The 18940-nt window shown below is 48.8% G+C and overlaps 1 protein-coding gene across 9 annotated transcripts in view; it reads left to right on the forward strand.

The window, feature by feature from the left end:
* Positions 1-18940, forward strand: part of EXD3 (exonuclease 3'-5' domain containing 3) — a 252916-nt gene that overhangs the window by 102269 nt on the left and 131707 nt on the right. For all 9 annotated transcript variants that reach the window (XM_071453773.1, XM_071453779.1, XM_071453772.1 and 6 more), the window contains 4 exons: positions 15452-15618; positions 17107-17245; positions 17585-17798; positions 18768-18877. In XM_071453773.1, coding sequence (XP_071309874.1) covers positions 15452-15618; positions 17107-17245; positions 17585-17798; positions 18768-18877 — 630 coding nt within the window. The remainder of the gene's footprint in view (positions 1-15451; positions 15619-17106; positions 17246-17584; positions 17799-18767; positions 18878-18940) is intronic.

The following is an 18940-nucleotide window of genomic DNA, read 5'->3' on the forward strand; positions in this document are numbered from 1 at the left end:
CCTGCCATGGCAGGGACACCTCCCACTGTCCCAGGCTGCTCCAAGCCCTGTCCAGCCTGGCCTTGGGCACTGCCAGGGATCCAGGGGCAGCCACAGCTGCTCTGGGCAACAGCTTCACAAAAGGTTAGAGCTTTACCTGTGACCTGACATGTTTGACCTAAAAAGTTCCTTAGGCTCCTTGTGGAGCTGAGGAGCCCTCACATTTGCATTGTGTGTCCCATCCCTGTGTTCACCTGAGGCTCACATAAAGTTTGGATCTCCCAAGCTTTGCCTGGTCAGGCACTATTAAGGACTGGAGGCAGAGGATGAGACACAATGTGACCTCTGGTCACCTGGAGGAATAGAAAAAACTCCCAAAAGACTCCACAATGACAGACTCTCAGAATTATTGGATCATTTTTGGATGCTTTTTTCATTTTGTAGTTCAAAGAGGTTGGAAGTCTTCATGGGATTTTTTTCAATTTCATTTTTTTTCAAATTCTTTGCTGCAGCCATAAAAAAGACATACATTATATTGATATGACTAGCTCTAGTGATTATATAGGTAAAGATATCAGGATTTATAGAGATACCAGGAACTCTGGTGAGGTGGGACTGTCATTGCTTGGAGCTTGCCATTGCAGGCCAGTGACATTTTGGGACTGGGATTTTCTTTTGTTCATCCTGGGCAGTACAAGTACAGATTTTTCCTGTTCCTGCTCTGTGGAATGAATCCCAGGTGTGATCCTGACTGCTCCTATAAACAGTAGAAACTCAGGAGTTAATTGTGGGGCCAATAAAACCTGTTTCCAGCCCTGTGGCAAACTGGTTTAGCCCCCTCTGCCTGCCAGCACTCAGTGGCTGAGCCAGTGTCCAGGCAGGGATGGCAGAGGAGGCAGGAGGGGAAGGAGAAGGATCCAAACTTCTTCATACCTGAAGAAGGCTGCCCTCATCCCCACTGGCTGCTGCAGGCCTGGTCGGCCAGGAGAGCTGCCCCTTGCAGCCCCTTCTCCAAGAGGAGATGCCTGGAGGGCAGAGTCAGGGGGGAAGAGACTCTCTGTGCCCAGTGCCAGCTGCTTGCTCTTCATTCCCTTCCTAAGGGATCCTGGGCTGCTGGAATACAGGGAGTGCCTGTCCTCACAAGAAGGGGAACATAGGGAGGATATTGGTAGACAGGCAGGGAAAAAGAGGCAGGGCATGAGGCTCCTGTCTGCTTTCAATGTGCCCTTGTGATGCCATTTTGGCATGCTTTGTGTTTGTCCTGGCCTGGCAGCTGCACAAAGAAGGTTGAGTTGGGCAGAGCAAGCCCAGCACAGCTGGTCTGTGCTCTGCTCAGATGTGTTCAGGGTGGTCCTGCCAGCCACTGCAGGCAGCAGCAAGAGGGGTTGTGGAGGGCAGATGTTCCCCTGGACATTCTGTAGGACAAAATCGCTAAAAAACATGGAAGGAGTTTCTCCATGGAAGGAGTTTCTCCATGGAAGGAGCTTCTCCATGGAAGGAGTTTTTCCATGCCAGGCTTTCAAGAAGTAAACACACATGGAACTGTGATATCAATGAGAAGCACGGTAGGGGAGTGACTCTGGTGGCAGGTGTCACCTCTGGCAGGGTTTAGGTGTCAGACTCTGTCTGAGACACTTGCAGGAGGTTGGCAGCATGACAAGGGCCCTGCTGAAGGACACTTCTCTCTCAGAGGGCAGCTGGAGCACCAGGACATCTCAAAAAGCACCAGACACATGCATTTTGGTGGCCTGAAATGTCCCAGTTTGACAGAGAACTTGGGTGTAGGATGGTTCTGCTGCCTTGCTCTCAGTGCTGTTTTCTCACTGGTATTTTGGGGTCTTGTAGTTAGGACGTTCTAGACTCAGGTGGCTGGTCGGTGCCAGATCAGTTTAAAGTGTTATTTCAAACATACCAAGAAGTTATACCAAGAAATCTCCGTGTTTGTTTGGCCTTTCCTGTGATGAAACTCCTTCTCCTGTGGAGCAGAACTGTGTGACACTGCCCAGCACTGCAGCTCTTGCTGGGGACAGTGACTGGAAGCAGCACTGGGCAGGGTTCAGACCCATTGGTTTATTTGGGACTGTCAGTGTTAGAACCACTGTGAGGTGTCCAGGAGAGGGAGTGGGTAGAAGTGGGATTTTCACTTTTATTGACCTTAAGCAAGGGGCTTTTTGCTGCTACATCCCAAACTGTTTTGTGCTAGTGTTTGCACAGGGAAACTATCCCTTAACTTCTCAAAATTGAACATCTGAAACTCTTCCAAATCTGGTGCTCAGAAAAGCACTGCTGTTTGGAAAGATGTCACTTGTTCTGTGAGTGCTCCTGGGGAGCAGGGGCCTTTTGTTCAGAATGAGAGGAAACAGCCTCAAAATCCACTAGAGAATGTTGAGATTAAATACTAGGAAAAAAAATCATGGAAAGGGCTGTAAAGCACTGAAACGGGCTGCCTAGGGCAATGATGGGGTCACCATCCCTGGAAGTGTCAAAAAATGTGTGGATGTGGCACTTGGGGATGTGGCTTGGTGGTGAATGTGGTTGGTACTGGGTTGATGGTTGGACTTGATGATCTTAGAGGGCTTTTTCTACCTTAATCATTCCACAATTCTCTGATTCTGCACTGACTGAGACCACTCTGACCTTGGTGTGTGCTTTGAGAGGAGGGTGCAGGGATGCACGACCCAGAAAAGGGCCCTCATTTTCCTCAGGCCCCTGTCCTGCAGCTCCTCAGTCTCTTCTGGGCTTGTGAGGATGCAGAGATGGGCTCTGGGGGCAGCTGTTTCCCGTGCTCTGCACAGGGAGAGCCTGCAGCTGATCCCTGTCCTCCTCCAGCTGGGATAGTGAGATAACTTATTTATTTTAAAATTTCTGACCATGAAAATCAAGCACTGTGCCAGCTCCTTTGCTGGGTGAGTAGGGGTCAGATGCTGGTAATTCCTAGGAAATGCAGAATTCCAGTTCCACTACAGTTCAGGGGTTGTTATGCTGCTTACAGACAATATTCAGAAATCTGCCCTTCTTTCTGTGTAATACATTGGAAAAACATTAACAATTCCTGGTACCTAAAAGGTGTAAATTACCTTACACTGCAGCAAGGAGTTGATGTAATCTTATTTATTTGACAAATTAATTTCTAAATAGCAGTGGCTGATGCCAAGATTCTTTCTGTACAGAACCATTTTGACTTCAATTAAAACACAGCTACCTCTGGAATAAAATGTAAAAGCTCTTACACTCAAGGAGGGAATTTTTAAAGGGATTTTAAAGGGTAGAATGCCATTTATTTTTTCAAAGGTTTTTTTGTGGCCAGAACACCTGGCCAGGATTCCTGCTCTGGGGAGTCTTGAATAAGGACAAGGAGTCAAAAAGACCACTTTGCAAATACCTACATCCACTGTTCTTCCCTAGAACCCCTGAGCTGAAGGAAACTTTTCAACTGGTTTAAGTACAGCACCATCTCTGCAGTGTGAAGAACTGAATATCCACAGGGAATGAAGCAGTGTGTGCTGTGCAGATGGGAACGATGCTCTGGAGGTGATTAATAAGTGACATGTCTCTCAGTATAAGGCTGCATACAAAATCCTCTTTCCCTCTGGTTTATTCAGGGATGGGATGGCTTTCATCACTCCAATGTCAAGCCCAGACTGGCTCTTTTCCTGGAGGGTGGAAACCCGAACGAGTTTAACCAGCCAACGTGTGGAGTCCCCTGCTAGTACTTATGGACTTCTTTAGCAGGAAATCAAACCAGTAGATGATTGTTTTGTTCCTTCTGGCCTTAGAAGTCTCAGGGAGGAATCATCAGCTGAAATAAATGTTCATGGTCCCACCCGTGGTGCTGCACGTGGTGCTTGTGCTGAGGTGCTGAGCCACTGGAGCCCCGCAGCTCCCAGTATGGGGGTGTGTGTGAATATGCAGGAGCTGCTCCTGGTCTGGTTTTGCCTGCAATCTGCCAGTTCAACCATCTGCAAAAGAGTTGCATTTATCTTTACACAGCTTTAAGCAGCTCCCTAGCAGCTGCCATTGCAGAAAAGAGAAAGTTTGATTTTTCTTTCCCTTTTCCCCTTTGCAGAACAGCTGGTGTTTACACCTGGACTAGTGACATGTTTCAGGTCTGCTGTCCCTCTTGGGAAGTCCGGACTGGGGGAATTGCTTTGTTTTGGGTCAGAACTGGCAGCCTTTCTTCCCCCAGTTTCCACTTGTAGCTCCCATTTCTCCTTCTATTCCTCTCCCTGCATTTTGTCCCCTGTTCAGGGACTGGCAGGAGCTCAGTGGGAGTGACGGTGCTTTGACACTCATTCTGCTTTTTCCCTGTGCCATTTTCTTTCAATTTATTCTTGTTGGAGGTCTCTGGGGAGAGCACACAGCCACAATGTGGTTTAAAGGGAATATTAACCCATGGACAAACTGGAGTTTGTAGTAGGAGGAAGAGTGGGAGGCAAAATATCTATCTCCTGTTTTTCAGTTTGTCATGGGGTCATATATTGATTGGAAGCTGAAATAACACCAGTTAATGGAAAGCAAAAGGATGACTGATGGGGCTGGTGCAGAGAACAGGCACGTCTGTGACCATCTCAGGAGCAGCATCCCGTAATTCCAGGAGCTGGACTCAATGATCCTTGTGGTTCCCTTCCAGCTCAGGATATTCTGATTCTGTGACTGTGATTCAGTTCTGCAGCTGCGTTCTGCTCTTGGGAGAGAGCAGGCAAATGTGCACCTGTACTAATGAGGTTTGCACTGCTGGGCTAAAAGAAATGGGAATTTTGCATTGAACAAACCCCCAGCTGCTGTGGGAGAAGCACACAGGAAAAGCCAAACATGCAGCATATTCTGTGCCTCCCCAGCTAAGGAAGAGTCTGTCAAAGGATGACGTGTACAGTTAAATGTAAACAGTTCCAACTACTTCCTGCATGGCTTAGGCTATGTTAATTCTCTGTAAGACCTGGAGGGCTGGTGTGTCTACTGTAATTGTAGTAGTTTTATTTATAACAAATCCAGCCATTGCTAGATAAATAAATTGTGGTTAAACACAAAGACACTGATGAATTCTGGTGTAATATTACAGTAGGTACAAAGAAGCCAAGAAAAACTGCCATAATTTGCTGTCCAATCTACCAAATTGTCAAAAATGTCCAAATAATTCTAAAAGTCAGCTAAAATTTCTCTGGAGTGATGTAAGATGTGTTTGTTCAATAACTTTAGAAAATCAGCCCCCATTTACTGAAGTGTGGATCTACAGGGCCAAGCTGGGGATTGACAGTGCTGGGTGTCGATTCTACTTCAGGGAGAGATTGGCAAGGGATGCTTGGAAAGCCCAGGACTTCAGTCTTAAAGTTGATGGCCAAATAGCCTTAATGTGCAAACTAATTAAGTACTGGAGAGTGAAGAGAGGAAACTGGAGAGAACACAATGGGGAGGAAAAATCTCCTTTAAATTGTTTTGGTGTGTTAGAGATACATTCTGACCTTAGCCCCCTGCCACCAGCCAGGGCCAGCATGCTGCTAAGCACTGTAATTACATTTCTGTCACTAGCAGGCATTCACTCGGCAGCACAGCTTCATCAGAAGGAGATTTGGTATGGTATAAAAAAGGGCTAATTGGCTTATGGCTATAGGTTGAGAGGTCACGGTTAGATTAAGGAGTTAAGAGCATCAGTGAGCTGTTCAACTCCACTGGGGTGTGCTGGGGGAGGTTTAGTTCTGCCAAGTGGGAAAAGCATCCTAGGAGTATGAAACTATACAGGAATGATGATCATGTAAAACCTTATAGGAACATGTGGAACAAACCAGGTCCTTAAAATCAACATCAGGAGTGGTGTCCAGGATACCTGTTAGTGACTGCAAACTGCAGCAAATACAGGGTAGAAATCACAGAATCCCAGACTGGTTTGAGTTAGAAGGGACTTTAAAAATTATCTTGTTCAAACCTCCTTGCCATGGGCAGGGACACCTTCCCACTGGCCCTGTCCAACCTGACCTTGGACACTTCCAGGGATCCAGGGGCAGCACAGGGAAGAATTTCTCCCTAATAGCTAAACAAAATCTTCCTTCTGTCAGTTTAAAACTGTTCCCCCTCACCCTCTCTCTGCCTCTGTATAAAGTCACTCTGTCCTTTCTATAAGCTCCCTTCAGGTACCAAAGGGCCATAACAAGGTCTTCCCAGAGCCTTCTCTTCTCCCAGTTGAACAACCCCAACTCATGTTTGTATTCCACAGAGTAAAAATGAGGACAGGCTCACTTCAAACAGGCAACTCCTCATGTTCCTTTTGCTCCAGGACCAAGGGAGCCCTGTCAAGAGCCCTGACAAGGCCTGTGCAGCCAAATAGGGAAAGGCAGGGGAGAGGATGGGACATGGAGCTTGCCTGCTTCCCAGGGTAGCACAGAAGGAGAGGATGGATTCACTGATAAAAACCAAAGCAGACAAGGGCTCTGCATGTACTCTGTTTGCAGGTGGGAGCCAGTTCTTACCTGCAGCTCCATGGCAGGAGCCCCACGATGCCCTCGCCCCACAGGAGCTGCTGTGAGCTGGGCTGAGCAGGTGTGGGGGCTCTGTTTGCCCAGTGTCACTAAGTTTTCAGCCTTCACATACACACAGACCCTCTCTGCCCTTCTTACCCAGCCAGCAGTAAAACTATCCAGCCATTCAATAATCATCCCAGATTATTTAAACCCTCTGTAATCGATCGGTCCCTGTCTGAGTGCTCACTGATAGATATTGGCTTCTAAAGCCTGTGCAAATCAGCTGCCTTGCACACAGATAATCAGGCTGCTGGCAATTGATAGTTTGGCTGTATTCTACTTTTAGGCAAGATTAGTTCCCCAGTTCCCTGCCAAGAAGAGAACCACATAAACAGAGGATTGTTTAGAAACAAAAAGGTTCCTCTTGACGGAGAAGTCATGTAAATGGGAAGAAACAGGAAACTAATCTTCCCTTGTTCACTCTGAAAGAATGCATATCTCTGAGGAATGTTGTAATTATGGATTTAGGAAATCAGTCCAATTTGCCAGGGTGTGAATTTCAGAGTTCATTCAGTCAACCCTCTCAAGCATTTCTCCTTCAGAACAAAAACCACCAGGAGCTAAAGTGTAGCAAAAGAGATTAAAGTAGAGAAAAATTGACTGCCAAGCTTTGCTTTTGGGAAAGATCTTGCACAGATACTGATTATTGCTTTGGCTATGAGCCAGGGAGGTTTGGGCATGGCAAAGCAGAAATCAGTGGTAACTTATGTTTGTCCTGTGGGCATCTCTTTTCCATACACTAATGATGGGAGGAGTTTGTGCTCCTGAGCAAGTATTTCCATTGTCAGGATTTTTGCTTATTTACTTTGAAGGCTTTCCTAAATAGAAAAGAGGAGACTTTTTTCCTAAATGGAGTCTATGTATTCTTATGATGTATGTGACTGGGCATGGGAACACTTACTGGAGTTATTGGTGGGTTAAGTGCACACTGGATTAGCTCCAAACCAGCTGAGAAGTGTTGGAGTGACCTTGGCCCATGCACATCCCGACAAGCAGGTGAGTGAACTCCGTGTTTTTTGAAAATACTCGCCCTGTGAGTTCAGGTCCCAGCAGAAGCACAGAGGCAGTGGTTTCACTCCTTCACTCATCTGCAGCTCTGGCAGCCCCGTGGTGACGTGGAGCTGCAGGGCCCTGTTCCTGTCCCCACAGTGGGCCCGGCTCTGGCAGCACATGGAATTCCTCACTCTGTGGAATTCCTGCAGACAGATTCTGTAGCACAAGTCGATGTCACACGTTGCTGCTAAGCTGGAATTTGGAATTCTCAGATTGGATATGCACCCTTCAGGCAGCCCCAGAGCTTAGCAGAGAGCTGTGTTTTCCTTGTGCAAGCCTTTGTGCTCCAGGATATAAACCAGAGGAGAGTTCTGGCATGGCGACTTCTCTAGAACATTTATGAAAGTGCCTAGATTGTAAAAACCTTCTGAGGCTGGAAAGCCTAGAGAAACGATGTTTGGTGACAGTAGGCTCAGGCTGAGTGACACTCAGCAGCAGTGCAGGTCACCCAGTACACAATGGGAGCCTCCACTTCCCTAAACTGGAGAGCAGGATTTGCCATTGGTCCCATGACACTTCATTCGTGTGTGTGTGTGTGTGTGAGTGTGACACGATGACAAAAGGCAGGGAGATAAATGCTACTTCAAAATACATTGGAAAGATAAGGGTTGCCAGTTTGTCTTCAAATGCACTGTGTCATTGGGCTTAGACAAAGCATCTACTGTGATAAGTAACACAGTACTCTGCTCTGAAAGAGTTTGGCCAATTTCCCCATCCTCATTCATCTTCAGTCTTGCCAAGTGCTGGAGTGCTCCCAGAAAATATCTCCAGCCTGCCATCGTGGGACCGAGGTGTGAGAAACCTGGAAGCATATCAAAAATCTGTGGCTTCTGTATTCAGACCAAGTCCTTGGTCCTTTGCTGAGCCCTAGGATGAATAATATTCAACAGCTATGGGGCCAGGGTTAGGTTGGAATTCAGAAGGTGCCTCTGCAGTGGTTGTGAGAGAGAGATTTTGGGAGGAAGCACAGATCCTCAGGACAGAGTTCACACAGAAGAGAAAGGGAAAAGAAATTATGCCTGAAAAAGCAAGTAGGGTAAAGTTGCCTTAGTCTATTTGCTATGTAATTGTATTTTGGGAGAGTTATGGATGTCATACAGTCACTTTTCTCTTTAAACAAAGGTTATTTCAATGGAGTTAGTTGGACACTAGGGCTCATTGCAGAGCTACACCTGAGCCATTCCCTGACCACCTAAGTGGAGGGAATAACAAGTATTGCAGGTGGGTTGTGATTTTGTGTATCAGCATACCTGGAGTTGTGGGATGTAATTGAGGAAAATGAGTTAATTGTGGGCTAAAATAAGAGGTTATGATCTGGGAAAGTCCCCACAGTGTCAGGCTATGCTGACACTGCTGAACAAGACCAGGAATTGATCAGTGGCCCCAAGTGGCCCTGCTGACTGGTCCCAGCACAGCCTCAGGCTGCCTTCCTCTGGGGATCTGTCTGAAGACTGCAGTGACAGGAGCAATGGGACAAGATCCCTTCCCTGAAACCTTCTGTGCAGTAGCAGTGGCCAAATGGGCAGTAAGAGCTGATTTTCTAGGAGAGCATTTTCAGTCAGTGGGGAGTGGGATCCAGAATCAGGATGAGCTTTGCTATCTCACAGATGTACCATGGTGTCCTCTTTATCCAGAAGCTTGTCCTGAAGTGTCTGGGGAATTCTGTGCCAGATGGTTCCTTGGGCACATGGGAGCAATGTCCCTGTACTGTATTGCACCTTCCCTCTTAAACCTGTTAAATATCTACTGGGAAGTTTTTGGATGGATATCAGGAAAGGTTTTTCCCCCAGAGGGTGCTGAGCACTGCCCCGAGGCTGCCAGAGCTCCAGGAGCCTTTGGACAGAGCTGCCAGGGATGCCCAGGGTGGGGTTGGTGGGGTGTCTGGGCAGGGACAGGAGTTGGACTGTCTGGTTCTTGTGGGTTCCTTCCAGCTCAGGACATTCCATGGTCCTCCATTTCTGTTTGGGTTTGTGCTTTGTCCAGCCAATTAACATTACTATCTACTATTGAAGCTACTGAAGTGAAATCTGGGAATGATCATGCCAGATTCACTTCAGTGAAACATCCTGTTTGGAGCTTTTCATCTCTGTGGAGGGAAGAGTCCATGCCCTGTGCTGTGGAGCTGCTGCCAGCAGCAGGTTTATCTGTTCCGTGGCTCTGTGAGCTGCGTGAAGGCCCATGGAGGATATCCAGCAATGTGCTGAAGGAAATGGTCTCAATTTCTTGCTCATGTTTTTTTGAAAATACTCTCTCTCCAGATCTGCCTCTGAAAGCTGCATTGGTTCTTTCCTTCTGCTCTGTACCTGCTCACATCTGTGGCAGCCAGAGCAGATTTTGGAGACACAATGACTTCATCTGTTGAAAATGAATTACTTCCCTCGGGGGCTGCCTGACAAAAATTTGGAAGGCATCCCAGTGCAGGAAATGTATTTGGATCTCTGTGTAGTATTGTTGAGTATGATCAGGACCATCCTGTATTCTGGGTAAATGAGATCTTGGGTGTTCTTTGCCCGGGAGGTGCTTGGGACTTGAAAGCAGGAGTTTGCTGCAAGAAGCTGCCCGTCTGTGTGGGGAGGAGTCTGGGGAATGCAGGGCACTGCTAATCACACAATCAGAGCCTCATTTCAGTTTGAAATTAGCTCTTCTCAGAGCTCATCTCTGCCCTCCTGCTCAGACCAGGGCCAGCTTTGTGGGACAAGATGTTGCCGTGCCCTGCCTGGTTCCACTGCCCCGCTGGGCCTGTTGCAGTGTTTAGCCACTCTCACTGTCTCATTTTTTTACTTTTCGGCCTGGCTGGAATTTCTGTGAGGATCTGACTCCATCTTTTCTATGGTCCCTCCTGATAAAACTGAAAAGGAGATTATATTCTCTTACATCCAGCCAGGACTTCCCTATGCTGAACAAGCCCTGCTCCCTCAGCCTCCCCATGTGCTTCAACTCAGTGACCATCTCATGGGATCCCAGCATGGTTTGGGTTGGAAGGGACCTTTAAAGCCCCTGTGGGGGTGAGCTTTACCAGAGAAGCTGTGTGGTGTGACTCTTCAGGCTGCCACTTGGCCGTGGTTGTGTGAGGCACACAGGAACATGGAGCAGATGCATCCTGTCACACAATATTGTTCAGCTGCTCACCACAAACCAGCAGCTTCCTCCAGGTTGCCCAGAACAATCAGCTCCCTGTGAGGAGCACCAGTACAGAGGCAAGCTGACTTTAAGAGTTGCCTTTGCCTTGATCCTTGCCAGTGATATCCTAAGTTAGACTCCTCTGAATTGCCTTTGGAAGAGGCACCGGCGGCGCGGAAGCCGAGTGTCCAGATTCACTAAGCAGGAGGAGGTGGTGTGAACGTGCCCCAGGGGGCCGAGCCCGCCCCGGGGAGCCGCAGTGCCGCAGCTTTGTGCAGGACGATCGGGCCCCTTCCCCGCCATTGATGTGGTAATGGCTGCCGAGCTCGGGAGTGTGGCTCCGGCAGTGACGCACTGATCGCTATCTGAAAACCGGGCTGCGGGGCTCTCAATGGAGCCTCTTTTGCTCTTCTCCAGTTCATAAATTAGTGCCCAGTGCCTGTGAGCGAGAGAGCAGCTCCAATGATGAGAAAGCAGCATGTTCTCAGGGTGTTCTCAGGCTCTGGCTGTGGGTGGTGGCCGTGGCCGAGTCACTGCTGCTTTCACAGGAAACCTTGCTCAGGACGGACTGGAGGGAAAGTTGGCCTCTTTTATCCAAGGGAGAGGAATTCCCCTCTCCACCCTGCCCTTCTGAGACCCCACGTGGAGCACAGTGTCCATCTCGAGTCTTCAGCACCATAAGGGCATTGACCTGTTGGAGAGTCCAGAGGAGGCCACAGAGATGGTCTGGAGCCCCTCTGCTCTGAAGCCAGCCTGGTAGAGCTGGGGGTGTCCAGCCCAAGGAGGAGAAGCTCCAGGGAAACCTTATTGTGGCCTGTTGAGACTTGAGGGGGGTTTATGGGAGAGAGGGAGAAGAACTTTACATGTGCAGACAGTGACAAGACAAAGGGAAATGGCCTTAAGCTGAAGGAGGGCAGGATTATAATAGACATTAGGGAGAAATCCTTTCCTGTGAGGGTGGGGAGGCCCTGGCACAGAGTGCCCAGAGCAGCTGTAGCTGCCCCTGGATCCCTGGAAGTGTCCAAGGCTAGGACACTTGGATGGGGCTTGGAGCAACCTGGGATAGTGGAAGGTGTTCCTTCCCATGGCAGGGGGGTAGTACCTGGATGGGCTTTAAGATCACTTCCAACCCGAACCATTCTGGAATTCCAGGATCTCTGTAGGCTCTCCAGAAGACAAGATCCACCTCCTGTTAGGGAACAGGCTGTGGCCCTGGTCTGAGCTGGCTCTGAGGGTCCCAGCTCCACCCTTATGCTTCAAGGAGTTCCCTTCAGTGACATCTGATGGTGACACTGCAGCATCTCCCCATGCAGCACAAATGATGGAAACTTTGAAAAAGAAACCTCGAGCACAAATACAATAAAGTTGCAGTGACAGTACCACAGTGGCGTGTTCAGGGAGTGTTTAAGCACAGGTGTCTGTACCTGCCACACCACACAGAACTCAGCAGTCCTCTCAGTGCCTTCCACTGCTGACATGGGTTTGTCCTTTTCAAGCCTGGCTTTCTTTTTCCCCTTTTAAAATTGCTGACTTTAAAATATTCTCCTTGACATTTTCTCTACACTAGCAGGAGGGGTTTTTGTTGGTTCTGGAAGCACTTGAAAACAGGGGAAATTGGCCAAGACATTCAAAAGTTAAATTAAAATCTGACTCTGCAAATAGCCAATGTCAGTGGTGTGAATAACGTCCCTCTTTGGGAAAAGATGTTGAGGCAAAGGGCAGAATTGGCTGGGACTGAAATGCAGCTTAACACATACAGATAAAACTGATCTAGGGTTGGATAGGGTGATTTCTAAGGGAGACATTGGATATTTGGTTTCAAAATTTTGGGATGAATGGAGAAATGGTTGATGGGTTAAGGTCAGGACATTGCTGAGCTTGCCCTGCGTGGTTGGTGTGAGCTTTGTGAAGCCTTGGTGGTGAGAACAGGATTTACGGGTAGGAAATCTGCAGCCATCACTGTGGAAAGCTTTAATCATGGGTTATTGTTGGTGTCAGGGGTTTCTGTGTGTTCCTATGGATTAAAGAATGTATGATATGTCTAGAATTCCAAGAGGGATGTAAACAAGCCTCATACTCTGTAGAATCTTTTCCTGCTCGGAGGTATTGCTGATGTTGATCAGAGCACCCGTGCCAGTTTCCTCTTGAGAAGTGTTCATTTACTGACAGCAAAGCACATGAAATGTCATCCCTGGTGAAACATTACTCTCTGCATCTGTGCCCACATCTCTGGGGCCAAAGTTTCCACATTCTTGCCTCTTGCAGAGCTGTTGCGGTGGAAGCCTTTCCCCTTTGGAGCAATGTTGGTTTTTTCCTTTTTTTCAGTAAAAAGACAAACAAAGCTATTTTCTGTTTCAGAATGCAAGATGGGATATCTCTGGAGAGATTAACCTTCTTTACAGAGTTGTTTTTTCTGGTTGAAAGAAGAAATCTGTTATCATTAAAATAATATTAAAAAAATCTGCACCTCATTATTTCCAGAAATAAAGATGCCACAATGAGATTTATTAAGAATTGACTTGGGGTGAACTGAAGAGAGCTCCAACACCAAAGAGTTCATGTTTTAGAAAAAAGACAGGAAGACAATAGGATGGACACAGGGGGAGCAAGAAGAGGGAATTTCTTTGCAATGTTAGTAAGAAAATATGTTCTTTTGGGGAAGGACTCTGAGAAGTGGCTTGGCACATGTGCAGGAGGGTTTAACTCAGCCCCTCTTCACGTGTTCAGTGCTTGTCTGAGCTCAGTCACAGACGACAAAGCGGGGAGAGAGGTACAAAGGTCAGGACTGGCACGGCCAGGGGAAGTATAGAGGGCAAGAAGCATGAGCAGGAGAATGTGTCCTGTCCTTTTCCTGCCCTGCCCCTTCCCTCCTGTACCTGAATCCCTGGGGAGCTGCTGGACCCCTGTCCGGTTCCCCTGGGCTCCTGGTGTGCCCCCAGCCCCTTGGGAACAGCAGTAAAACTGTACCTCCACACATCCATGAGAAGAGCTGTGGTTTGGCATTTGGCAGTCTCCGGGGGGCAGACAGAGTGCTGAGGCAGCAGTTTTTGTGAGCAGGCTGCTGCTACCTGGAGTGCCAGATCCCTCCAAGCTGTTCTGAGCCTCTGCCCCCTTCTGCACCTCTGGGTGGGGGTCATTCTTTTTTTCTCTTTGGCTTTCTGTTTTCCTTCCTTTTTACCTTGGGGCCATCAACAGATTTGTTTCCTGATCTCTGTGTCTGCTTTGAAGACAAATTCTCACCTTTTAGTGACTGGAGGAATGTGAGGAATGAGGCCCCACGGCCACAGCCTCCCACCCAGCTGGGAGCTGTTCCTACATGCTGGGCAGAGGGAGCAAGGTGCTGCCCTCCCTGGGAACAGGCTGGGGCCCTTGAGCAGTGCGGGTGGGCAGCATAGGGCAGATGGCAGTGGCGTGGGCAGGGTGGGGATGGACTTCCAGTGCAGATCTGAGCATTTTACTCCTCTGAAATTCTCGTTTGTAGTGCTGGTCCTAGAGCTACAGGTCCTGGGCCACCATAAAGGGTTTCAGCTTGTTTTAGCAGTTTTCTTGACAATATTAACTTCAAGGGTATATCCATGACTAGGTCAGAGAGGAGAAGTTCCTACATGGCTGTGGGGGCTCCGGGATGTTTGCAGCACATGTGGGCTGGCTGAGGAGGAGGGGGGAAGCTCCCACCCCATGGAGCTGGTGTGACCCTCAGTGTACTGTCTTTGTATTTCCTCTTACACCTGCACCTCTCAGAGGTGGACAAGGCAGAAGAGCTCTGGTGCATCCAACTGTCATCGACTGTCACTGCCCCTTGCAAGTGGCTGCTGACCCCTGCCAGGGTGGGCACTGTGCCATGCTCTGGTCAGAGCTGGGGTTTGAACCACAGGCAGGGTGAGTTTGTGCTGGTGTCCCCAGGCTCTGCAGTGGGCCAAGGCACTTCCCTTCCTTCAGGGAACAGCTGGGAGCAGGAAATGTCCTAAAGTGCCCTCCCTGTTTGCAGTTGTGAACACAGGGAGTGACACAGTGACACCTGAGAGTGCATTTGTCCCAAAGCAATGATTCAGTTCTCACCTTCACAGGGGCCTTGAACAGACACAGAGGGAAGAACTCCTTTATGCAATCATTGTTCACCCCAGCTGGATGTGGGACTCTCATAGCATATTTCATCCAGCTGAATTCCAGTGCAGGGTGACACTGCTGCCAGCCTGGACTGACCCGTGGCTGTGCCTGGTGCTGGGGGTCCCAGAGCCCCCATCTCACAGCACTAGGGGTAGGAGGCTGGAGGGTGATGTCAGCCTTTTCCTGGCTCTGAACACCACTCAGGAAAGCTTTGCTGATGTGCCCTCCCTGCCCTATGGATGACTGGCAATCCCATCCATAGTCACCTATAGATGACTGACAGTCGCAACAATCCCTGCAAATACTTCCAAGGACAGAGGAGACTCCACACCACCATCTGCCCTGGAGACACAGCGAATGTCTATCCTAAGAGAGCCATCCCAAAAGATGATCCAGGGTCTGGAGTCCCTCTGCTCTGGAGACAGGCTGGGAGAGCTGGGGGTGCTCACCCGGAGAAGGCTTTAAGGAGACATTTCAGTACTTAAAGGGGGCCAATAAAAAAGATGAGGACAGAGTTTTTAGCAGGACCTATTGCAATAGAGCTTGAGCTGATGGTTTTGAACTGAAATAGGGGAGAGTCTGACTAGATAGAAGGAATAAGGTTTTTATAACAAGGGTGCCTCCTGGGAGTGGGGATGGAAGTTGCACTGACAGTCTGCTCTCCCCTCCTGCCCTTGCAGAGCACAGTTGGGGAGAACCGGTGGCTCCAAGCACACCTGGTGCAGTCGCTGCTCCGTCACTGCGACGCGCGCGGGGCAGCACGGTGGGCGCAGCACTGCCAGGTGCCCCCCGAGATGCTGCCTCAGGCTGTGGCTGAGGAGCTTCAGAAGCTGCACATCCAGGACAGGTAAATCCTCTCTTTGGTGCCTTTTCCATGTGGATTGCTTGTCATACAAACACTGTGTATTTGCTTAAAATTGTCTGATGTGATGCATCCATGCGGACAGAGGTATGCAAAGACTTCCTCCATATACTTGGATCCCATTGTGGCCCTGCACAGACTGCATTTGATTGTCATAAGCCTGGAAATATCTGTGAAAGGGGCATTTTAAACTCATCCTGAGTACTGAGAAGCTCTGTGAGATTACTTCATGCTCCTGAGGGTTCTTACACTTCTTCTGCCAGATTAACAGTGCAAATATTCATCTGTTTTGCTGAGGTGATTGCAGGTCTGTCAAAGTTTTACTAGTTATTATTTTTTAATGCTGATGATTTTGGGAAGGTCTCACAGATGGGCTTGAACTGTTCATGTTCAGGGATCCTGGTTTTGTGGATCTGCTCTTTCTCCTCATGCAGATCTGTACTTGTTCAAGCGCTGTGTCACCTCAGGAAATACAACACTGATGTAATCACCTTAAAATACTTCTCCAAAGGGTCCACAGCTTTTTTGGAGCACAGGAAACTCTTGTCTGTCTTGGACATGCTCCTGCCTCGATCCAAAGCACTGCCAGAGCTGCCCTCCTCCTCCTCCCTCCTGAAACCACAGCAGCCGCCAGTTGGGAGCCAGGAGGTTTTTCCATGAGGGATAAGCCCTCAAAACACAAAGGGGTGATTGCAGGTGTGTGGCTGAGCCACAGACTGTGCACCCAGAGATAAAACCCATCACTACACCTCTGTGCTGTGGGAATCCTGTGCTGTGGAGGGAAGGCAGGTGAGGGTGTTCTTTGCCCTGCGTGAGGAGCTGGGATGGATTAATGAACCCCTTTGTACTGCAGTTTACTCATCCAGTCATGATACCTGCTGTGGTAGCTGCTATAAAGTCAGCAGAGCCAGGAAACCCCATAAAACAGTCTGGCTGCCTTGTCTATTGAGTAACACAGCCACAGGTTCCCAGAGGGAGTTCACACTGCACACAACAAGGTGGCACCAGCATATAAATGACATCATCTGTCTCTGGTCACACCACACAGGGCTCCTGAGCTTTGCAGGTGAGAATATTCCAGGAGACCTGAGGCTGCACACCTTCATTAAATATTTTACACAAATATTGACTTCCCCATGCTCACAAACCCACAGGAAAGAGTGTTTGTGCAGGGAGAGCTGCTCTGCTGCAAACTTGGGCACACAGCCTCCCAAACATAAGGTTACTAATAGTTTCCCAAATAATGAACCATTTCAAGTCTCTATGGGAAAGAGACTAACTGGAAATGTGTGATCTGTCCAAGGGAGCTGGATCTTTTTGATTAGTTTCTTTTCTCTCAGAAAGAGCTGAGTGTCATGGGGGAAAGAGAGGGTCAGGGTAAAATAAGGGGAGTAAAACTTGACCCTCTTGTTCCAGTCCAGGATTTCCTCCTGGCTTTCCATGGCTTCAACTGTTGCATCTGATTCTGTGCAGGGTAGAAGAGGTTACAAAAGCAGATAATTATGAGGCCAGTAAGAAGAAGGACTATTACCAGCTTCCTATTCCACGGGAAAATATTCACTTTCTGCAGACTTGGGAGGAGACTCTGCAGTGCTGGGAGAAGGTGCTGCAGGTGAGTGTTACCTGGGATTGGCCTGGCAGGGTCATGGAGCTGGAACTACAGGTCAGGCTGAGACACAGAGTTGGATGTGGCCACTGCCATCCACTGCCTACCTCCCCAAGCCAAGAACAGCTGCTCCTTTAGGCTGGTCTGGTTTGGGGAAGGTGTTAGGAATTGTACCAGGGAAGGTTCCCGTGGGTGACACAGGTGCTACGAGAGTTCCCTGTGTCTGTGGCAGTTTGCACAAAGAGCTGCAGGTGCTGGGGAGGAAATGCTCATGTCCTGGACAGATTCTTCAGGCTCCTCTCAAGCACAGGCAGGCTCTGGGTGCAGAAAGTGTGTGTGTTGCAGGCTGGGCAGGTCGTTGGTGTGGACATGGAGTGGAAGCCTTCCTTTGGCATGGTGGGGAAGCCCCGTGTTGCCCTCCTGCAACTTGCACTGAAGGATGAGGTGTTCCTGTTGGACCTGCCACGGCTCCTCAAGCAAGCTGAGGCTGAGGGGGAAAAGGAGAAGCTTCCCCATTTCATCCAGATGCTCTATTCAGATGCAGCCATCACTAAACTAGGTAACACCCCTCTCTCTTCCCCACCTTGGGACTTCACACCACCTGTTTTGTCATCTTTGTCATTCCTAGATCCTCATGGTGTTGTCATTCCCTAAATCCACTTGCCATGGAACCAGCTTTTGTAGCCCTAAGTGTTCAGGCACTTCCAGGCCAGGAAACAGTGACTGGTGTAACAGGGAGTGATAGAAATACAGGATCACAGAATCACAGAAAATCCTGAGCTGGAAGGGACCCACAGGGATCCCCCAGCCCAGCCCCTGTCCCTGCCCAGCCCCTGTCCCAGCAACCCCAGCCTGGGCATCCCTGGCAGCGCTGCCCAAAGGCTCCTGGAGCTCTGGCAGCCTCGGGGCCGTGCCCATTCCCTGGGGAGCCTGGGCAGTGCCAGCACCCTCTGGGGGAAGAACCTTGCCCTGGTCTCCAGCCTGAGTCTCCCCTGACTCAGGTCCATGCCATTGTATCTCCCCATTTCAGGTCAGATCCAGGATTCCTGAGATAACTTGCACTCTCAGGTTTGGGATTGTGCTAGCTCTGTACTAATCCCCAACTGACACCCTGCCTTCAGTGCTTCAGGTAATTCTGGTGGGCAGAGCTGTCTGGATGTGCTGTCCCAGAGTTGCTGTGCTGGACACCAAAGATCTCTGAACTATCATACATGGTTTTTGGAAGCTTTTATCAGGAGCTACTAAACCTGGATTTCAAAGGCAAATTAATAAATACCTTTCCCAGATTTTAAGTAAGTTGATCTTAAACTCAGCATTTTTCATGCACCTCTCTTTTCCCTTGATCTGCAGGAGTGTCTCTTGGGAACAGAAGAGACAGGACCCAGTCTTGCTCCCTGTTTGAACAGTCTTCCACCAGTGCTTATAAATATTTTGTCAGCATTTTGATTCTGAACTAGAAGAAGCTGTGGTGCATTAAGTGTGATTTGAGTTTTCCTACCTGTGTGATTTGGGCTTCTTTTGTCTCCAGGTTATGGGATGTCTGGAGATCTCAGCAGCCTCGCAGCCACATGTTCTGCTCTGAAAGACACAGAGAAGCAAATGCTAGGTGTGGTGGATCTTCTTGCAGTGGACAAACAAGTAAGGATAAACACATGGAGATGTGGGAAATGGTGTCTCCTGCATGAGCTGGTGGATAACTGT

The sequence above is a fragment of the Agelaius tricolor genome, unplaced genomic scaffold, assembly GCF_023055355.1.
Source record: "Agelaius tricolor isolate 1412-34295 unplaced genomic scaffold, bAgeTri1.0.p SCAF_37, whole genome shotgun sequence".
NCBI classification, from domain to species: Eukaryota; Metazoa; Chordata; class Aves; order Passeriformes; family Icteridae; genus Agelaius; species Agelaius tricolor.